We start from the raw sequence: 24,037 nt of genomic DNA on the forward strand, positions 1-24,037 counted from the left end.
ATAAATATTTCCATGTTTAATTCCAAAGAATTTGATAATAGTAAATGTTTATTTGTTTAATTTATTCAACTTTAATCTTGAAAATTCAAAGTCTAATATTGGTATTTCAAACTTTTAAGACGATTTTCTTGGATAATCAAGTCTCAGGGGATATGGGTCATTGGGAAATTTAATTAGTTTTATTAAAAAGAACCATAGGAATTTTCGGAAGGTAATCTTTTATTCTATCTTTCTTTTTGGGGTATGAGAGGGGTTTACACCTTAACAAAATTAGACATTTATAGGTATACAGCATACAGGTATGCAAACTATGCGTCATTATAAGACACTTTTTCTAACTTCTATTCAGAAAAGAAAGTAAAAAAAAGTAATTGAAATATAATTCAAAATACATTACGATTTGGAATTTTATGAAATATATCTTTAATTTCCTGGAATTGAAGGCAGACTTGATTGGAATTTACTTCTAAATACTTTGAAAATGTAATTAATTAGCCTAAGCTTAATTACAATTGCATTTTTTGAAACAAGTGCAGGGCTTGTTCTATAGTGCGCAAAATCTTTCAAACCTGCCAATACTTCTGGTACTTTGATTTTATTCTAAATACGAAACCGGAAGTGAGACTTCGAAGCCCGTTTCCTGTTGATGGATGGAGAGGATTACTTGAATTATTTCGGAGACTTTTAGGTCTGCAGTGCTTTTTATAATGCCTAAATCTCTTCATCCTAATGCAACAACAATAATTAAGAAAGGTAAGCTTTTGTGATAAACTATTACAGATCTTCAGGACACTTTATTATGTAAACATATTTTTTCTTCACGTAGGCTTGTCATAGGAAACAAACAAATGGTCGGGGAAAATTTCCAACCCAGAGGTTTTTTTTATTTCTATCAAAAATGATGTACCAGATGGCGTGTAGAGCTGTTTCTATGTAGAATATTAATCTCTTCTTATTTTAAAAATGATATTTTGGATAAAAACGCCAATTAATGCATCCCGAATTATCTCAATGATGCAGTCAATTCAACATTAATTAAATAAATGCTGTGTTGTCATTATTTTTTTTCTAGCAGTCTAAAATTTTACCTGTGACAGTCCGATATTAGTTAGATAGAATGTTCTATCGTTAAAATGACAGATGTCCTACGGACCCGGTTTAACAATAGAATTCGTCCCATATACTCGTTTCGTAGATTTAACATCACATTTGAAATTCGCTGTTTACGGTTCCCATGTTAATGATAAAATCTGGGACATTCCGACTGCGATTTCCAACAAAAAGGCAGGCAAATTCAAAGGTGTATATTAACAATATGCCTTGGTATGACCCATTAAAGGGATATTTTGCGGACTTCACTACGTATGCATGTTCAAAAAGGTTTGTTATGTATAAAAATGTGTTTTTCCCCAGCAGATTATTTTAAATAGACTTCAAATCGACGTGAAGCAGATCCCCTTTGCAGCTGCTACATTGCAAGTATATGGGACGAATTCTTACTGTGACCTGAGCGTAACCTGGTCATGGTAGATTATTCTTTCTAGATATAATAGTGAGCTTCTTAATATCAGACTGTTGCCAGTGGTTTCGGTACTGATTTCCTTCAAATAGGACTGTTTCAGGTAAATCATCAATGAAATTCAATAACAGTGTTTTAAAAATGATAAAGGCCTAAAACTCTTCAGTTCTGTATGAAAAAATATTAGACAATTTTTGGCTCTTATTGGCCTCAAAACTCTGATATTTTTTCATGCAGACTTGTTTTTGGCATGTATACTTTACAGAAATTTGACCTAACCATCCACTTTAGAAACACATTGATTATAATTGTTTTCTAACAAGCAAATTGTTAACACGTATTAAGCTAATTTGCCTACACTGAAAAATTATATTTCTCATGTGATTTAGAAAAAATAATCTTATCGTTACTAGGCTACACTTTGTCACATTTGATTTATTTTAACCTACTAAAGACTGTCTTAATATGATAGTGATATGTGTATTTTGATATGGTTAACTTAGTCAACTTTCATTTGAAATACTCATTAGAATTACCGGTACATTGGATTACATAAGGAAGGTAGTCGGTGTACCAGCTATTGACATTTTTGAACACAAAAATTTAAGTCTGCTTAGCTGTATGCTTTGGATAGATTATAAGTCCTTGTAATGTTTGTTGCATTTCAGATACTTTAAGTGATTTTGAAAGCTGTAATACAGACTTAATTACAGTTTAGCAGAAGTATTTTTAGTTTAGAGAAATTTAACTTGAAATAATTATCTGATTTCAAGGTATCTTGCAGAATCTGTCAAACAAACTCCATTATGTCTGCATTATCAGTGAAAACATGTAGACTGATCAAGTGCTAATCTATTCATTAGACATTAAGGTTTATTATGAACTTTCCCTCTCAGACTCAATTGTATCTTGCAAATTACATATTTGAATTTTTCTATGCTTTATTTTAGCCTTAGCATTTACTAGTCTATTAATAATTATGTTTAATAGTCTCTTGTGGAGATGATTGAAAAAATATATCATAATATCTTAATAAACTGATATTTTTGGCTGACATTGTGACAAGTTATCAAATTGAAAAAAGAAAATGTCGCCATATCGGAGTATGTTCTGAATCAATTCAACTGAAAAAAACCCTTTTATTATTAACAGTGACCCTGTAATAATCACCGAGAGAGATTTTTTTGAAGTCAAGGGAAAAATTGGAATAGCATAATTGGGAGTTGATTTTAATCAACTCTCCTATGCAGTCACTCTGGCAAACCGAAAGTGAAACAGTGTTTGGACCTAAGCACAAATCATCACCGCTGACAAGTCTTAGTTCTTGAATATAATAGAAAAATTCGATGTAATGTATGCTGAAGCATTGTTTTTCAAGGAAACTTTTCTATGAATACTTTGAAAATAGTAAGATTTTATATAGTACGAACAATTTAGATATTTATGTAGTCTCATGTATTCCTACGCCAGAGTTTAATATATTCTCGTTCAGCCAGATGCTCGGCTGTCTCCGTAAATCTCCGACAAACAGAGAGGCTCTCTTGCTTGTCGGAGATTAATGGAGACTGCTGAGCATCTGGCTGAACGAGACTGGAGTTCAATATCAATAGTGCTTGGATCCATACAATTTTTAGAACTGTTTCAATTACTAATACATAGTTTGAAATCTATCTTTAAATACTAGTATTACACAACATGATTCATATGGGGTTTCTCTAAATTCTTGTCTGAAAAGTCTAATTAAAATTCATATTATAAAAAAGTGCGTAATTTAAATACAGACTAGAAACTAATTGCCAGGCAAGATAAGTTGGTTTTAAAATAAATGATAATCGATAAAATCAACTCCCGTCAGTACTTCAGTACTTTGATTCTCAAAGTTTTGTGTTAGAAATAAAACTACATCAGGGAAACTTTTTCTATACAAGGGTTTTGGTTTGTTTGTGTCATGTTGACATTCTTTTATCACCTTCTAAAATTATAGTGTAATAGTTTATTTGAAATTCAATGTTTAATTTTGTATATTATACAGTAATATTTGATGCTAAAGATGTAAGGTACGTTATTTATGATTATTTTCCCATTACCTGGTTGATATCTCAGGGTATGATACTGAATTGAAAAAGAACTTGTGTTTAATAATAAACCCAATGCATTAACAATGGGTATTATTTGTATTTTGATAGGAACTAGTTTATTTAAAAAGAATAGCAATTTATTTTAGTAGGAGTTTTTGGAGATAATTCTAAAAAATCTAAACTTAACCCCATTGGATTGATGTGAAAAAGGTATTGTAATTGGGTAACTTCAATGTATGGGTCTATGTGAGTGGTTCAAAGAGGCTGATCTCACTAACAATCTATGTAGGTAGATCAAAGCATCTCATGTTACACAGTAACACTGTGCCAATAGAGCCGCTCCTTTCAATTTCCCTTAGTGATAAATAAAGCTCACAAATGGTTGTAAACCATGTAAACGCTAGATAAACAGGTACAAAATATATGGCATGTGTGTTAAATATTTTTATTCTGGTATCAGTATTTGAAATATTTGAGTACTTTTGACATAAGATAATTAGAGTTAGGCACAGATTTGTTTTACTTTTGATATTTGTTTCAAGGTGTGGGCAGGTATTAAAAAGAATGCTTTATCTATCCGTTATCTTCTGTAAAGCACAAGAATCTGAGCAGATCAGATATGTGTATAGTACTATGTAAACAATACACAATGAGTCAAATGTTTATATACATGTACCTGTACCAGTGCATCCCATGTATACAAGGTGTACAAATGTAAAAATTGTGTTCAGTTTTTGTGTACATCCATGAATCCTTGATTAACATGATTAGATACATATCTTATGATTGAGTCACTGTTATTGCTAGAATATGATTAAGAATTTAAACTTCCTTTTGATATGCATTGCTTCCCTCTGGTTTGATTTTTTTAAGATCTTTGTTTCTAACACATTAAACATAGGATGATTGTAGCTGCCAGGAATATTCAGTCTGAATATTCCTTTCAGATGCCACTTATTAGACTCTTGAATAAATTTGAAAAAATGAAATAGCAAATTGGTTACATCGTCTGATTATTACACTTCAAAGCTAAACTCCAATGGTACTGATTCTATGATTTTTTTTTTGTATCTGTAGGTAGAAATTAAGCATTATAGTAACACTAATGCAAGGTCACACTTCACACAATGGGGGAACGAGTCACAGCCAGCCCCTCCCGAATCCCTGTACTCATGCAATCCAATAGTCACCAAATCAATGGAACCACAGAAAGACCAGAGAATACTGATGGCAGTGGACAGGAAAACGGACAGAAAAGAGGACCTCAGAATCACGCTGAGTCCAAAGGTTTTGAGACATTTTTGATGACCGGGGAAATGATCATCAGAACTTCTCAAAAAACCCGCAACCCCTCTAGTAGAAATGCGTCAGATAGTACAGATGAATCTTTCGATAGTCAGTCTAGTCTTACAATGAAATGTAATCACTTGTCGGCCGAGTCTGGGTTTGAGGATCACGACACTCAGGAGAAGACATTGGCAACAGATGCAGCGGAGGACATCGGTAGCCCAATGAGCTCCTCACAAAGTTCTGCATTGTCCTCTGATCTCAAGTCAGATGTTTCAGAGCAGACAGTGATAAGACAGAATATTGGCAGCGAATCAGCTAGTGTGACTGACAGCAGTTCAGGAGTTGTGTCCCCTGATAACTCTAATGGGGACTTAACTGTTGATGACTCCATGAAGGACTCCACTGAATCAGGGAAAATGGTGACAAGTAAAAGTGCCGATAAAATCGCCTCATCAGGTCACCAAGCAGTGAGAGGAAGTAAAAGCCAGGAATTACGAACTAATACAAGTGAATTCTCCACTGTTAATATAGACATTGAGGAAGATGTGGCACAATCTCTGGACCAGATCCCTCAGCAAGGAAAGAACTCTTTTCAAGCAAATGTAAGCAGGAGTGTGGAAAGCTCACCAGAACACGGCAAGTCAGACAGAAGTCATGATCGAGAATTCATCCCTGGCTTCATCAGTCTAGATGGCAATGTGAATGGTGCTAATACCTGTGATACTAACAGTGAAAATGAAACATGTGCCAAACAAGGGGACGACAGTGTTCGGTCCGATGGGGACATTTCTCATAGATCTGAGCGAGACTCTCTAGATCCCTCCATGGATCCCAATCTGCTGGATTATCAGCCACCAACAAAGAGTGTGGATCAACCATCCGCACACAGGCTGGCCAAGCGGTTGTTTCATATGGATGGGTTCAAGAAGTCTGACATTGCCAGACATCTTTCAAAGAAGTGAGTATTTATATTATTTAGCTTTATTTGATTTATATAGTAATAGGTGCAGTTATTGAAACATTACCAAAGTGCTTTACTTAAAAATGTTTAAGTCAATTCAATATTTATGATATTAAAGTCATCAATTTGTTTAAGGAAATAGGAAGTAACATTAGTATGATGAGTGGTAAAATGAAGGGAAAATGACATATTTGTACATCAAGGATATATTGTCTAGATTTTGATAATAAAGGTACCAGGTACACTTGTCTGAGATAATGCATTATCAGGATACAAATTTCTCAACTCAGAGTGCTTTGCTTTTTTTTATCACACCATATGAATCTGAATGAAGAACTTCTTATGGCTTTTTAGTTTTTGGTTGGCTTCTTAAAAGGTAGCTAGATGTTTGAACAGCTGACTATAAAGTTGTGACAATAAATGTATGAGGAACATTTTGTTAGTGAGTATAGGTTCCTGTTGAGAACCGTGTGATCATGACAATGAATATTTAAACATTGTTGTAGGTCTGTTTTGCTTGTTCAGGAACTGGGAATGTAAAGCACACAATAAATGAACCTTACATTGAGGAATGATCTAAAGTGATTAAGTTTTAAAATAAATACAATTTTCACAATCTGATCAAGTGGATTTCTGCAGTCACTGACTTGAATGGATTATAAATACAGTATATAAAGATGATGAATTTTTGTTTGTTATTTTGGTTTTATCCCAAAGTTGAAGTAACATGATATAAATTTGGGATACACTACAGCAGTTTTAAACATTCTTATTGAAAAATCATTTACAAATCTGTTATCATGTAAAAAGCATTAGGCTCTAATGTCCACCCATTTTGTAAACACCTGCATGTATACTTAGTGTTTTTAATTATAAATTGAAATGTCCGTGTACGATTTTAAAAAGTTAATTTTGTCTGTCAAGTTTCTAACAAGTCAAGATATTGGGCTGAAATTTTTAAAGATGATAAATCTACCTTTTTCTGGTGCACCTCGGTCAAGAGAATATCCGCTGTCACTTACGGTTGTCACCGGAAAGAAATTTTTAAAAATGAATTTTTTGACTTTTTATTTTTTAATTTTTCTTTTTCATATTTATAACAAGTGACAGTGACCTTTATACTGATTCAGAATATGTAATTTGTTTTAAAATCGATCAAGGCATTCTCGAGAAATTAAGCATCATAGTCCTGAAGCGAGAATCTGAGTAGCTCAGTCGATAGGGTCGAGGACATGACACAGGCGACCCGGGTTCAAGCCCTGAGTGCCGCAAAAAATTTTCACTCATTTTTTCCTTAGATTTAAGATTTTATCTTTGAATTGGTGAATTTAATCTAATCTACTCACAAATCGGATGGAAAACCTACTCGTTGCTCGCAACGAGAACGATCTAGTTATTACCAAAAACTCTATATCTTAAAATAAGCTCCAAACAATTATGACTGTTTTTCATCATTATTCAAAAAATGGATTTCATTTAATATAACTAAAATTCAGTTTTATGACTAGAATTCATTATTTTTAAATAAATTGGTAAGTCTGGGCCCACTTAATTGTCTCATTTGTTCTATGGGGGCACGCCAATTTATTTTGTTTTCAACTGTGAGTCAGGGTGTTTCTCTACACATGGGACCATGGCAGGAAAGTGTACCATGAAGTATAAAATGGGCTGGAAGAATTAACTTGGAAATGGAAATATCATGATGAAAACAAGTCATATTTACAAAAGTATAAAGATGTGTACATTATGTAGTTCGTAGAAATGACAGTTAGCAGTTATTTTTCAATATGATATATTTCAGTCAAACCCCAACTGGCACTGTACCAGTTATCGGCTAAATTTTAACGTTTTCTTTTCGTATTTCCTTATTTTTTGATATTTTTGGTTAACACTTGACATACTTAAAATGGTGAACTCCTTATTTATCCATCTGTTAGATTATATCATTATTTAGAACCCAAAAACATCTTGTTTTGTGATTTTTAGCATGCTCCGAATTTGCCGAGTTTTCACGATTTACTGTACTAATTATCGGCTTCGTGATAATAACATAGTAAAATTCCTGTACATGTTGATTTTATACTTTGCAAAATGTAATTTGAATTATGCACCTTGTGGGTTCAGACTAAAGGCCGTAGGGGTTTTGATACATAAACAAACCTCTTAAAATTATTTGTTTGTTATCATACGGTAATACACAAAATCGTAGACTATTCAATACATATTTGTGCAATCAGGCGTTCAACTGCGCTATGAATCTCTCGGAATTTAGTAAACTGCCTTTGTTTATGCATGTTATATGTTTTGATGTAATATGTCAAATCAAAGAAGGTATATAAGAACCTATCACAAAGAGGTAATATTCTATTTTTAACCGGGTTTTCCAACGGAAAAATCCGGTTATTAAAATGGTGAAAATGGCAGGCGGGCGGCTGCCAAAAGGGTACCCTCATTGTACGGATAACTCCTCCTACAGTTTTCAAAATAGGAAGTTGTTCTTTTGCAGATCAATTGTACATATATCAGAGGTGTGCATATTGCTAGGATTTTGATTTCCAATAATTTATTGAAACAATACCAGCTTTTGAACTTAGTCATTTTTTGGCAAAATATTGCATATAGGGTACCCTCATTGTACGGATAACTCCTCCTACAGTTCTCAAGATAGGAAGTTGTTCTTTTGCAGATCAATTGTACATATATCAGAGGTGTGCATATTGCTAGGATTTTGATTTCCAATAATTTATCGAAACAATACCAGTTTTTGAACTTAGTCATTTTTTGGCAAAATATTGCATATAGGGTACCCTCATTGTACAGATAACTCCTCCTACAGTTCTCAAGATAGGAAGTTGTTCTTTTGCAGATCAATTGTACATATATCAGAGGTGTGCATATTGCTAGGATTTTGATTTTCAATAATTTATCGAAACAATACCAGCTTTTGAACTTAGTCATTTTTTGGCAAAATATTGCATATAGGGTACTCCATTTCACTGGATACGGGTTGACATGGATTATGGATACAGTTTACATAAAAGAAAACCCGGTTTGCTGTCACATTGACAGCTTTTCACTTGTTAACTTATTATGTCACATCCCCCACTGCTGAAAGTGCAAAGATGTAAATCAGCGGTAAACAATGATCGTTTAAGCTCATGTTTAAAACATATTCACGAAAGTTTTCAAGCAAACATACTGAACTTTATTCAAAACAGACGACTGAATTAAAAAAAATCTTGGATAGTCGCCTGCTATAAACCCAAAGTCTCAGTTTAGCCGATAATTGGTCTTAGCCGATAACTAAGTACAATACCAGTATTCAATTTAATTTATTCCATTCAAACCGTCAACGTGACGGTACATGAGGTACATATATACTAGTATTATATATATAAATATTTACAAATATAGAATCAGAGATTCATATACAGTACAAATTAAAAATTCAAAAATGTGAGAGAAAAAATACAAATGTTTAAGCTTTTTATTAATGGAATATATTTTTTTCATTTGGTTTACTGCTTTTATGTGCATTAAATTTATGGTCAAAAACACTTAAGCAAATAACTTTAAATTGTCTAGTTGATATGGAAGTGGTATGAAAAAGGGTATAATTGTTGAATTTTCAATACTTATCATAAAAGCATCTATAGAGAGTTTTCCATACTGTTGATTTGAGGATTTTTTTTTTAATTCTGAATAGGTAAAAATATGTTATTAAAGGACTTAAAATGTTGAACATTTTCAAAGGAAATTTTGTGCTTTGAATGCCACATAGACATATTTGGAATTTTGTGGGTTTATTTTTCTACTTTTACCATGTGATGTGTCAGTATCATAGTGTTAAGCCCACAAGGGCATTGAACTTTGAAAAGGAGTAGTTGTACACAAAATATCATAAATATAATATGCCTCATATGTGTAGAATGCTCTTATCTTTATGCTCCTAAGATTGAAGATCAGAGGCATATTTTTATCTGTCTGTCAGTCTGTCTTTGAAAACTTTAACAAGGGTGCTAATTGACATCATCTCAAGCACATGAATATTCCGCCATTTCCTCTTACTTCAATGAATAAATGTGGTTTATAACTAAGGACAAAATACTTGTTAAGTATATGTTTGTCACATAAGAACATATAAATTTCTCTCATTAATAATTTCAAACTCAAACAAGTTTTTTTTTAAGATCATTTCACATTTATTCAAATTTGTTAACGCTTATGGTAATTTTCAAACAAAGCACACATTTCAAGCAAGATTTCACAGACCATACAAGAGGATTCAGGAACAGTAGAAACAACATTTCTTTGTGTATGTTTAACTACAAAATTGTTGTTTTAGAATATAGATTACTTTATCTTTGATATCATATGCATTGTTGCAAAAAATATGGAGCTTTATTGTTACCCTGGCAATTTGAATGCAAGAGTACTGATAAGTCCAAGGATTATTGTTTGCAACTGGCAACATTTGGAGGCAATTGTGTTAAACAGACCAATCTTGATTTGTAATTTTCCATTTGTAATGTGTTTTGAATTTTTTAATTTATCCCGATTAACATTTTAAAATTATTTCTATTATAACAGGAATGATTTCAGTTCGCTGGTGGCTGAAGAATACTTGAAGTATTTTGACTTTGAAGATGATACTCTAGACATGGCATTACGGAAATTTCTCAGTCAATTTTCTCTCATTGGTGAAACTCAGGAGAGAGAGCGTGTCCTTGATCATTTTTCCCGAAGATACATGGAGTGCAATCCTAGATCTTTTAACTCTGTTGGTAAGTGGAGTCTTGGTCTTCTTTCTCCAAGACTTATCATTTTGTAATCATTTATGTCAGGGAATTGACTAAAGTAATATTGGTTAGGTTGCATATTAATTAAATTGTTGTTGTGAATGCCCATTTCGGTACATTCTGTACAATTAAGTTTTATTAAGCAGTATATTTATTTAAGTATCAATGTGATTGATGACTCTTCTTGGTAAACCAACAAACATTTTACACTCCTCAGGTATGCTTTGGGACTTATAAATTGATGTCTTATTTAAATATGTTGTACAATTAAAGCACACCTTGAAATTTGTCAGATTTTTTAGAAATAACAAATTTTTTGTTTTGATGATTGAAATATTCCTTGAAATGTTAAAATACTATTATCTTTCTTCACCTCACAGATGCTTGTCATACCCTAACATGTGCCATTATGCTGTTAAACACTGATCTTCATGGACAGGTATTGCATTTTACCTTAAAGAAGGTCATACAAATCTATTAAGATTTAATAATATTACTTCAATTGAATAAAAACAAAAACTAAACACCTCTTATTGAGCATACCATATATTTTTTTTCATTTACAACCCAAGTCGGTGATAACCTGAGATAAATCTCTGCTTTCAGGGCATTAGAAAGAGAATGACCTGTTCAGAATTTATTGAGAACTTAGCAGAATTGAATGACGGAGAAAACTTCTATAAGGAGGTTTTGAAGTGTATATACCATGCCATTAAAACAGACCAAATTGAATGGGCTGTGTAAGTATGCCTTGTATTAATAGGAAGTGATAAAAATGTCAGGGGAAAGAGTAGTAATGCTTGACAATTTCCATGTGACATATTTATTTACTGGTACATGTACTCCTTCAGTTTTTGAGAAAAAATGTTTCATTGGTTGTTAAAGCACTTGTGCCTGATATTTAGAGCACTCATATGCTAAATTAATGCAGTAAATATTTTAATGTACAGTACTTGTATTTTAAGAAACAGAAGTTATATGTATTGTAATACGGTAAATCAGCCCAAAACTAGCACATTTTTTTTGTGCGCCGTAAATGGAAAGTATTTTGTATGGGAGGCACTGCTCTAGGATCTATCAATCCAAACTTTACAGATCCGCAGCTACATGAAATTGTGTTTTTATCGTGTTTTTTAATTCTTTCACACAGGGATGATGATGAAGATGATACCTCACAAGTAGAGGAAACATTACCTCCCCCTAGTCAGCCTGCCGTTTCTCTGCATAATCCATACCTTGATGTAAGAACACAAAGACAGTGTCTGTTGCTTTAATTAAACATCTGCAAGTTTCATGTTTTGGGTATTTGATGTTTGAAATTTATATCAAGAGTATTGTATACTTTGTAGATTCCTGATCCTAGTCAAACAACAGAATACAAGAATGGGTATATAATGAGGAAATGCTGTAAAGAACCTGATAGTAGAAAAAGTAAGGTGTCTTATTGATGAAAAAAAATATTCTCTCATAAGTTAATCAATAATGCATCATAAGGAAATGAAATGCACAGAAATGAATTTGTGAATATTTCATGAGGTTCCAGGAATTATTGTTTGCAAATTATACACACGAATCATAAATTCATTTATGTGTATACACTTGATCTAGAATTTGTTTGATATGGGAAACAAGACTGAAATAGAGCAAAGCATTCATAATTGAATGTAATCTTCATTGTAAATAATTCACTCCGATTAAAAATCGCCATGACACTGTGAATAAAAAAAGGACATATTGAGTTTTCATTCTCAACAAACAAATTAAAGTCAAGTGAGGCAAAAATGACCCAGCTCATGTGAACAGTATTTGTAACAATAGTTAACAGAGTTTGAAGTCTATAGCTTGAGATTGGTTGTTTCAGCTCCACTTGGCAAGAGAGGATGGAAGGTGTTTTACTCGTCGCTGAGAGACATGGTGCTCTACCTGTACAAGGACCAGCACAGCAAAAGTCAGCTGGTGGACGGCACACAGAACGCCATCAGAATACACCACTGTCTGGCCTCCAAAGCCACCGACTACACCAAAAAACAGCATGTGTTCAGACTAGAGACAGCCGATTGGGCGGAATATCTTGTACAGACCAGGTAAAAGTCTTAGTGCTCCTCTGTTCATCCTCAATGTTTGTTTTAAGTGAGAAAGTAAGTTACAGTAAGTTTTAATTCAATTGTTACTTCTGATTATTTGTATTTGAGTATCTCACATCAATTCAAACAAATCCAACGGTTATATAAACTGTATGAACTATGAAGTGTGCATTGCTCAGGGCTTCATAACTTGTATTTTCTATTGATAACGAAGATTCCAATATATGCACAGAAAAAAACTCTTACAGATCCCAATCTAGTATAAGCTGTCTATATTTCTTAAAGGGGTGACAAAGTACAGGAAAGAGATCAAAATTTTGGAAGTTATTGATTTTAGGAATATTAACGTTTAAGATTACTTGTATGTATATGTGTTGCATTCGCAGTGAAAATGAGAATTGTTTAAACAAAAGATTGAATTTGTAGTGACAGCAAAGAGCTTCAGTCCTGGATTGACACCATCAATTATGTGGCTGCCAGTCTGTCAGCACCTGCCTTGCCAAATGCTGTGGGATCACAGAAAAAGTTCCAGCGCCAGCTGTTGCCTGCTACCTACTCTAAACTCAACTTGGTAAAACTGAACATTTAGAATAAATAAATAGGCTTACTTGATGAATTTTTTTCCCGCTGAACATTTACCCGGTACATAGATGTGGCATAAAATTTTTCACATAATTATAGTGTACAATGTATTATTATGCCTTCTGTCAGTTTGTCACTAAATATTCAATACTCATCTATTTTCGCATAGTATCAAAGGATTTATATAACGTAAGCATACTATGCCGAAATAGAGCACGGCGAATATTTTCAACGAAAATCTTTCATGCGCCGACAGCGGGATTCGAACTCACGACGCTAAAATCATTGATTTAAGCATGAAGCCCAACGCGTTACCGCTACCCTAAATTAGCCGTTATTATGTACACTAGTATTTAAGTATATAAAACGTAGATATATACGACTGAATCAAGCAATTAAAATTATTAATTTTTCCAAAAACAAACTTCATTATTGACGGTAATTTTAAAGTTAAAGTTTCTTATAAACTTTTGAACAAATTGATTGAACATTTTTCAAAGAAATTCAACATGAGAATCACAAAAACGCTTTTTTAAATGACGCTTGATAAAGAATGTTCAAGACAAAAAATTCACTGAGATTTCGTCTGCTAAACATTTCGAGTTTTCTTGGTTAGGCAAAACGTCTCTCTATTTCTTGAAAAGAACATAAACCTTTGTTGACTTTTTATTGTACAACAACTTGTTGATTAAATAAACAATCAAATCAATTGATTACACGTAATTTGAAAAACAATAACAAACGCTTGCTTTTCCGGTGATTATTTTAAGGGATTGTCAACACTCGAACGTCAGAGCTACTTAGGCTATAGCAAAGCACGTCAGTATATTTAACAGTCGGCATAATAATAACAATAGTGTTGTGTTGTGCATGTACTATGCCTAAATAGTAGTCAGGGTTTGATACATAGTGCACTCGCCTCCGGCTCGTGCACCATGTATCAAACCCTGACTACTATTTAGGCATAGTACATGCACAACACAACACTATTATATAAATAGACATATGCATAAATAAATGAAGTCGATAAAATACACATAATAATGCATGCTTGATGAAATTTCTTCATGAGGTTGTATTTATTTTTACTTCAGAGAGAGCAGTTGGAGAGCCATAGTAACAAAGCTCATGAGATTGAGAAAGATTTGCATGAGCATAGACAGTTTCCTCCAGAGAAGGGCTCCAAAGCCAGAATCATCCAAGACTACATAGAAAAAGAAAGCTACCTAGAACATGAGGCAAGATTCACTACCCTTTTATGAAATATTTTTGCAAAGAGTTTATTACTTTACTACTCTAAAAAAACTAGACAGTTGTTTTAGAAACTATGATCTATTTGAAAGGGATTCATTTGATGGATTTCAAGTTTATTAGACCAAGTTCTAAGGAAGTGGTCCTCCTTTTCATTACAGTTGAAGCGATACAACACATACATTTACCTGTTAAAAGCTCACATGGCTGCCTTTCCTGAACTGGAACCTTCGCTCGTGGAGACCGTTATTGGTGAAGTAGACGAGTCAGGTGACCTAGATAGGCGAGCCTCGCCTTCACATAGGGGCGGAGTCCAGCGGAGCTTGTCTGAGAGGTACAGTTATCGAGCAGCTATTTATAACACAGAGCAGGTGGAATATGACGTCATTTAGCAACCCTGAGGGATGAGAGTGCAATATATATATTTATGTATTTATTGATGCAGTATTTCTACATGCAGTGGTTTTAGTACACGTTATGACGTGTAATTTGTGTTGACGTCTTATATAGGCTGGTTGCACTTGAGTGAGAGAATCAAAATTTCAGATGAGTTGTATTTGTACACCAAGGATCTAGAATTTTTAGTGCTAATTATGTATAAAGAAAATCATTGTGCATGTAAAGCAGGGTGATCTGAAGTGTCAGTATGCATGTCATTTAATTGGTACAGGGGTTCGGGTACTCAACATTTGATCACTAACAGTCAAGTAAAGACATTGGGACTCTTGTGTATTTCATTAGAGTTTATGTACTGACATTGGTTTAGGTGGTTTCTGGTAATTGAAGTTGTTGGTTATTGTCATCTGAAATATTCCCTGTAGATTATAAGCAATATTATCTATGGTTTACTTTAATTTAACAGCTGATGAGCCTCATTTCTGTCTTGTGGTGATTGTAGTGTTCTGGAATACCTTGACATCATTTTCCTGAGTTGTCTGAGAACAGAACAATGTCATACATTATTATATTATTTAATATAGTATGAAAATAGCATTCTCTTCAAAGGAATATCTCATTTATTAAGTCAAAGTACATATAAATGATAGAAATTAGAACTGCTCCCTGATTTTCAGTGCACATACACTTGAAAAATGCTTCATTTTGAAGGTACATGCATTGCACTGGCCTAGTTGTTAAAAATTGGTGTTTTCTTTCAAGTGTTTCTATGTCTTTTATTAGAAGAAAGGACTTCTGAAATCTTTTCAGTAGTTAACATGGTCATCTTTTCATCTTCAGTCCTCACTGATTCAAAATTAAATCCCATTTTTGGCAGATCATGTATCATTAACACTATAAGATATGTTATCTTTCATTCACAAGTTATCACATAGTTGTCTTTCCAAATTAAATGTAAATTTGTACCGGTATTAAACTGCAGGTTTACGTATATTCTCAACTGTTAATCATGACTGGACATTGGTATCATAATTATTAAGCAGAGACATTTTGATGATCACTTTGGTATTTATTCTTACTCTTTGTTGTGTATTTGTTTTCTATGTACTGTGGAAATGTCATATTTTGTATGTTTTATATATAGATTCCATTCTCACAGAGGTTTTGTCTGTCAAGAATATCAGTAGGAAATTCATTTTATAATGTACTAAAAAGCTATTTTGAAATCCCTTCATATCTAATGATGAAATCCATGACTGTATAAATAATTTGCTTTCACTTAACTTTTATTATATGAGTATATTTGTCTTTAAAAAAAAAGAAGTTTGATATCTTCGACAATCAGTAAAAATGTGATGTTCTGGTCCAGTGTTCATGAGATCTGCTTGGTTCTATTCATGGCTGCCTTATACATGTATGTAGCATACACCAAATGAAATCTGGAATGTTGCTAATATTTTCAGAAAAGAAAGAAAAATTGCAAACTGCCTTAAATTTATGTTTGCAAGCTTGTGAAATCTGCCATTAAATGGCATTGTTTGCTGTATATTGAATTATATGAGTACCAGTAATGTCAATGTATTATCATTTTTATTATGCCATCTTTTAATAGATAATAAGTATAATGACTTTATACCTCCTTTTGCTTTTAACAGGGTCGAAGATTTCGGTACTCTTGTTTAGTGTATGTATTTGAGCTTTTTCATGAATGAATGACATGGACAAATGTATTTTTGGCAGTTGTTTGTATTGGTACTATGTTCAGTTTTATTATCCTTCCCTATTCATAATCAAAAAGTAAAAGCATGATCTCATCCCCCCCCCCCCCCCCCCCCAAATGTACATTTTTGTTTGGGAACAAATAGTCCCTTTACCCTCTTGCTACTAATGTTCCTTGAGTTTTATTGGCATTTTGAAACATCTGTACCCAATTCTGAATTTTGGTAAAGCTAGAATTTTCGACATGAGTTGTGGCATTATCAGAAGTACCTCAGTTTGTTATGTTATGAAGTGTGTAACCTTATACTGATAGAGTTGAAAGCTTTATGCTTATGCTACTGCATGCAGTACCGCTACCACTGACTTTAGGAGTTTGCAAGGATACAGTATTTATATACTTTACATTATTATGTACGTTTGTGGCAAAGCTTTTCATTGGATATTTGGTGCCCTCGAATAATCTTTGATTCACATGTGCATTGTTATAGTGAATCAATTAAACATTATAAAACATAACTGATATTGTATATGTACCTTGTCACTGGAATTGAACATTATAATGCTGGTAAAAAGTTTTAATTAGGTTGCAGTTATTTAGTTTTTTCTTTAGATTTTTTAAGCTTGAACAATTATTATGAAACAGTAAGTAGTTGAGTAGATCAATATACAAGTTTAATACTGATTTGAAATAAAGTATAGAGCTTCCATATTTCTCTCAATGATTGTATTTTTGATGGGCATATATATTTTAATGGTTTTTGGCTTACTATGCTACTTGTGGGAGAAAGAAAGGCAGATTGCTTCTTTTTTCGCCAATGTATAAAGAATTTGAAATTTAGGTCAGGTGCTGGTACATGTATAGAGTGAATCAGTGTAATGAACTTCATTCATAAAATGAGGCATTTTAATTAACAAGTATGATAAAATGGCCTTTTATTTATGTTTTTTAAGGTGATGTTGAACTTCAAATAAGTATGTTACATGTACCTGTTTAAAAACATGTGGATAACTGGGGGCAGCTGAACTCTACATTTGAGTCAATGTTAAAAATACTGTCATGATTGCAAATTTTACTCTTACCTTTTCCTAAGATTAGAAATCGGCTACCGATATGATGATTTTCTTACAAGAATTACGGTTTCAATTATCTATTAGGAACATTGTTTATTCAAACTTTATTTCCATATCATTGAAATCCATTTATTTTATTATTATAACATATGATTAAAGGGATTAAAGATCATAAGTCAATATTTGTACTGTACGTACATGTACGTTGTGTTAGTGGGATATTTTGAATTGTTTGTTTGGTTTTTAATTTCTTGTTGTAACATGTAATTTATTAGTTCACAGTTTCTTTGATTATTTACTTATCCTGTTGTCATGGTGATGCACATTTACATATCACTGTGTAATTATTTTTTTTTAATAAAAAAACTGACCTTGTTTTAATGATCGATATATAGAGAAGTTATATCTGATGCAATGTGTGAATAAACTTCAAAAACTACCTAGTTCTTTTGCATGTTTTCTATTTGAATTTTAACATGATGCAAAAAATAAGGGGATATTTCCTCCGTGACTGTTTATAAGCATCATTCATCTACTCTTGGACGTAACAACTATGGATTACAGTGAATGCTACATCATTTGAGTGATCTGCACTGAAATGCATAGTTTTGGGATTGTGTTGCATTAAAATTATCCATGATAACCTGGACTCCAGTTCACATGCTGGATGAATATTATCCAATGGCATTTGAATCATCAGAATGCATCATGGGACAAAAAAGGCTGAAGATGAAGAGTAAAATTCATGATTCAGTCATCTCAGAGGCTTGGGTACAAATAAAAGATCAGAGTTAACATGTCTTTCCTTCTAATGTTGAACTTTCTTTGACTTTTATTGACTTAACAATATTACAACTAACAGGTAATATGAATGTGTTTGTTGCATGTTAACGGTTTGGAATGTGATTGGGTATGCATGTTTTACATTCACTCTCTCTCTTTCAGGGTAGGACATTTACTCAACCTAGCTATGAATGAGTGTAGATCTAAGTAGATTATCCTGTGTAATATAGGCTCTATTTCAGTAGATGCATTTCCATGGAAATATCACACTATTTGGTTTGTTGTTAGTTGTAGAGATGAATTAATTAAAGGGATTGATGAAATTTTGAAATTCAGTATGACATCAAACTACTATAATACATGTATAAGGATTCTTTGAGATAACAGATATATCTACAGTATTTTTTTATGTAGACTTATACATGTACTTAGTAAATTGATCATTCAATGTATAGTGTCCATCTTAAGTTACAACTGTTGTACATATGTGCAGATGAAGTAGCAACTCAAAAACATTTGATATGGTATTCATGCTGAGTAGATATTTACTATAGATATGTTGGAAATTATATTGCCTGTTGGTACATTGTATTTGATTTCAAAAAGTATTATTTGTTCAAAAATACTTGTGTAAATTAGTTTCATTTTGCATTTTTATCATATCTCTGAGCAGGACAGTACTATATTGCCACAATATCTTCTTTTAATTTTTTATTTTAATAGGAAATTCAAAATATTCAAGAATATATGCTGATAAAAGTAGATTTTTAGTTAAAAATTGCATTTAAATTCATGCATACATTCATGCAAGTTTTAAACAATTTAATATTTTACTACATGTATAATTAGAGTTTGGTTGTCTGTATGAATTACACTGTTGATTTTGTTGTTTTGCTAATTATTGTGGGAGCAGCATGCATTTGCAGATTGATGTATTTTAGTGTCTACTTCTGTTTTAGTGTACGATTATATAGTATATTATGATCTTGGCTTAATACATGTTTGTGAAATGGCAAAATTTATCATTTTAAATATATGCATGCTGTATTTTATCTTCAAAAAGATAATCTTAAAAAACTATTGATCAAGAAAACTTAACTTCGTAAAAAAGCGTAAAGGATTGTGAAAGTAGAGAATTTGCATATGCGTGTTAAGATAATCTGTGCATTTTGTAATGAAGATTTCATTATCTCTCAACAGGACAAATACTGAAGAAAATTCCAATAGTGGCCTCGTAAATGGCGAGTATATAAACACGGAGTCTGCTGTGACCCACCTCTAGCCCACACTTGTCTCTCAGACTTACAACTTCAAGTCATCTACAAGTCAACTCAAATTAATTCATAGCACTCTATGTAGAAATTGAATTCACAAGAATTTATCTGTGATCCTGTGCACAATTTAATATGCACACATTCTATAACAGACAATCTGACTCTTATTTACCAAATTACTCTTTGGTACAAAAATTATATATATATATATTATATATATATATATATACATTGTGAGGGAGGCCCTGTAACCGGCTCGTAGTGGTTCAGCAGGCCCTGCACCTAGCTTGTGTTGTGTTTTTCCAAAAACATGGGATTTGATGCTGCTTGCATAGTCAAACATCATATCTGGTGCTAGAATATATTTATTGCTGAGTTAATGTTAGTGCATATTCATTTAACCGTATTAATTTTCTGTATCTGATATGTATTTAGTTTAGCATTTTATTTTAGCAATTTTTTGTTTTATTTCTTGTATTGTCAATGTTTTATTTTATTAATCGCCAGTTTTATCAATTTAATAAAGATTTTTAAAATCATGCAAAGTATATATTTTGTAATCAGAGCAACACTGATAAAGAATATAATGCTTCCTATCTTCTCTGATTGGAAAATTATAATTCTGTGAATTTCGCAAGTGTCAATTGAAATGTTTGCATTGGAGTGATTAACATTTGTCCTTTAGACTTTTTGTAATCAGTTATTATTTTAATATGAATGAAACTACAGTTGGGAGAAAAATGAAAATTACTCTCCCTACATGTACATCCCCACAAGAACAAAAAAACAAAACTACTTCATACTTTTTCAGGCTTCTTCATCAGTCTGTTCACCATGGAATTTTAAACAAAATATTCAGAATATATTATTAATTTAATCCAGAAGTTCAAAATTCAAATTTTAATTTGAAATATGAAGTTTTTAAGATTCAAAACAATCTCTAAGTGATTATCATTGATGTCCAAACACAAAAGTTGTTGTTATTTTTCAATGATTTTCCATGGATTTTAATAGACTGTCATAGTGCCTCAATCTTTCAATAAATCTACTAATGCAGCTGCCACACAATGCAGTACCAATGAAGAGCTTCAAATTGAAACTTATATTGGTTTTAAGTATTGATGCACATTATGTCACTTATGTCACTTACTTTGACATAAGAACTGTTGTTCTAATTGAGTTAGTCCCAGCTGAGATTTTATGATCACATTGCATCCATGCATTTGTTAACTTTTAACATTTCAACTTCTTCTATTAAACCATTCAGAAATGCATATATGAGTAAAAACCAAATTTATTTAATTTCATGAGCCAGGGTGTGGCTCAGAGTTCATGTATTTAAAAGTGAAAACAGAGAGGAAGACAAAAGTTCAATTTAAAACAGCTGTTACTCAGGTGAGTAATGTATCCTATGGGCCTTTTGTTAAGATCTCGTGTGAAATACCCTTAACTTAAATTTATAATGTATAGATAATTGGCAAAGCAACAAATATTACCTATTTTAATGACATGATCCTACTAAGGAACCTGTAGATTAATTGCAAAAGTTGTTCAGAATAAATTCATTTAATAACTTTAAAGTTTAGCTTTACCAAATATCAGAGAGGACTATCTTGTGGTTAAGCATTGGCAGACATGTAAATAAACAGTCACTGTACATTCTACAGTTGCCAAGTACAGAGAATTAACTATTAAACCATCATGTGTATTCCATTGTCTTTGATACGGTCAAATATCTGTTGGTATTTTAAAAAAATTCTCCAAAATCTTTTTTGCCCAAAATGCAGAAACTTGTATGGAAGCATTCTCAGGTAGTTTAGATATAAGTTAGTTCAAATCATGATTCCTTGGGGTAGGGTGGAGCCACAGTGTGGTTGGGGCAGGATCGGATTTTTACATAACGGTAGAAATATGTAGAGAAAAATCTTCTTTTACAAAACTTATCAGCCAGAAATGCTGTCACTTGTGTGGAAGCATCCTCAGGTGGTAGATTCAAGTTTGTTCAAATCATGATCCCAAGTGGTAGGATGGGGCCACAATGGGTGAGGGGATGAATTTTTACCTAGGAATATATAGAGAAAAATCTTAAAAACTTTCTTCTTTTTGTATTAATATAAAGAAATATATATCCCATTATGGAATATTATAAATGTTAAGTATTTGAATAACAAACTTGAGTTATTTTTGTCAATCATAAACCTTACATTGCTTCATTGACTTAGCCTGTCAATTTTTTTATGGATAATACGTACCAATACCCAAAATACCAGAAAAAGTTAGTTTATTGGTTGTTCATCTACATATACCTTTAACCACTCTGGTGTGGGTGTTGATTCTATGGATACAGATGGCCAGGAGGAATCGGTCACAGGAGTTAAGCCATATTTTCAGCATGGGTGATGTACCAAATAATTTTGGAGCCATATTCCTGTGTAAAGTAACTACTGACAAGTGTTGAGGTGATCTTTTTGTAGTCTTTGCTTATCCCAGCATGTTGAATGATTGAATACAGTTTTCATAGATTTCAAATATACACATACATTTCAGAATTTAAGTATATTTTTACATGTAGTACCTCACTTTAGTGGAGTGTTAAAGAACATACTGCATATCAAAACACAAAATATGAATATCATTTCCATACAATATCTGTATTGGGATGCATGTTAATTGTTAATTTAGAGAAGCATACATTTTTGGAAACTTGTGGTTTTATTTGAGTTTCATTTACATGTAGAATGTTTGACTTCATTTAAGTTGGGAGATGAGGATGATTGCTAAATATATGGTTTGATTTCTATCCTGCACAAAATACAATACCTAGCTAGGGTTAACGAGTGAAGTTAATTTAGGGACAATGCAACGTAATGAAAAATGTATTATATGAATTGAATTTTAGAAAATTTATTGTACATTATATAATAGCTATCTCTTTACTTTTATAAACAACTTTTCAACTGATTACATAACATATCACCTGACTGTATGAATATACATGCAGCAGCATTATAAGCTAGCAGAAATTTTATTCTATATTTTATTATCGAACTAACATTTTTTTTTACGTAATTTTATAAAAATGTGTACATGTATTTATTGGTGTTGTTGCCTAAGGAACACAGTGCTTTTATGCATGTATGTATGCACATGGTTCCTTTTTAACGACAAATATTTATCGATAGTATTTGATAAAGCATTGTCTTTATTTTCCAGTGAGAGGACGCAGGCCACGCCGTCAAGTTTTGTGCGAGTCTTCCATCTAGTCACTCAGGAAATTCACAGCATATTGCACGTGTCATATATCATAGCTCTAATTATCAAGTGGAACTTCATTTGATTGCATTTTATAAAGTCGTTTTGCATGTTTTATATATTATTTGTATATTATTAAGAAAATATTTGTTATTTTAAATTCCTGTTTTAATGTAAATAATCAAATATAATATTAAACCAGCATGTGGCAACTATCATGTATTTTATTGTTTATAATTTTTATTGCTTGATTTGGATTGCATATTGTAATCATTACATGTAGTGCACACAGAAATGTTAAAATAAATTTAGTTGGAAATAAAATTTTCAATGTTATTGTTTTTAATGTAGGTTTATATTACTTTTAATTGGTCAAAAGAGCAATGAATGCAGTTTTATGGTTTCAAGATTGACAGTTTATGGTAGTTTAAATATTATATTATGATAGTATTAGATACCGGGTAGATGTATATTTATTCCATTAACCTTGAGGGGCAATATATAGGTGCCCCCAAAATTTTACATTTAGAAACTTACCATAGATAGAAAAATAATCATTTGATGAGTTTGGAGGCTATTTATGTTGTAATTCATCAAACGATGAACAAGTTGGGGGGTCTCAAAGGGGGGGGGGGGTCTTACATTTTAAAGAGAGATATCCAAAAAAAAATTATGTGCTGAGTAATAGCAAGAAGATAGTCCTAATTTACTAGAGAATGTACAAATTCTTAGAAAGATTTGTGAAATTTATAGGGAAACAAGCTAGTCTGAAGTTTCAAATTTCATTTATACCATAACCACTGCAATCCAGAAAGGGTCAACAATTGAGAAATATCAAGCAAAATGTTCTTCTGAAGAAAACGTAGCAATGTAGAAAATGGGCAATGAATATGAAACCAAGCTAGAGCCTGATTTTTTAATTGCTTCGCTACTTATATCAAAGTCAGGTGAGCAATGTGACTTGTAAGCCTCTTGTTA

The 24,037-nt window shown here is 32.3% G+C and overlaps 1 protein-coding gene across 3 annotated transcripts; it reads left to right on the plus strand.

Moving 5' to 3' along the window:
* The first annotated feature begins 617 nt into the window (after window positions 1-617).
* On the plus strand, window positions 618-23,397 carry LOC128165505 (PH and SEC7 domain-containing protein-like). 3 transcript variants are annotated; one of them, XM_052830115.1, is made up of 14 exons: window positions 618-753; window positions 4,675-5,845; window positions 10,439-10,632; window positions 11,028-11,086; window positions 11,254-11,387; window positions 11,798-11,888; window positions 11,997-12,078; window positions 12,509-12,731; window positions 13,158-13,302; window positions 14,408-14,551; window positions 14,726-14,898; window positions 16,616-16,644; window positions 19,734-19,774; window positions 23,021-23,397. In XM_052830115.1, the coding sequence occupies exons 2-12, from the start codon at window positions 4,725-4,727 to the stop codon at window positions 16,641-16,643; spliced, it is 2,394 nt and encodes a 797-aa protein (XP_052686075.1). In that variant the 5' UTR covers window positions 618-753; window positions 4,675-4,724; the 3' UTR covers window position 16,644; window positions 19,734-19,774; window positions 23,021-23,397. The 3 variants fall into 3 exon arrangements, with proteins under 3 accessions (XP_052686075.1, XP_052686073.1, XP_052686074.1); XM_052830113.1 differs by lacking the exon at window positions 16,616-16,644; XM_052830114.1 differs by lacking the exon at window positions 23,021-23,397 and having other exon boundaries at window positions 19,734-23,014.
* The last annotated feature ends 640 nt before the right edge of the window (window positions 23,398-24,037 follow it).

Source organism: Crassostrea angulata, chromosome 10, assembly GCF_025612915.1.
Source record: "Crassostrea angulata isolate pt1a10 chromosome 10, ASM2561291v2, whole genome shotgun sequence".
Taxonomy (NCBI): domain Eukaryota; kingdom Metazoa; phylum Mollusca; class Bivalvia; order Ostreida; family Ostreidae; genus Magallana; species Magallana angulata.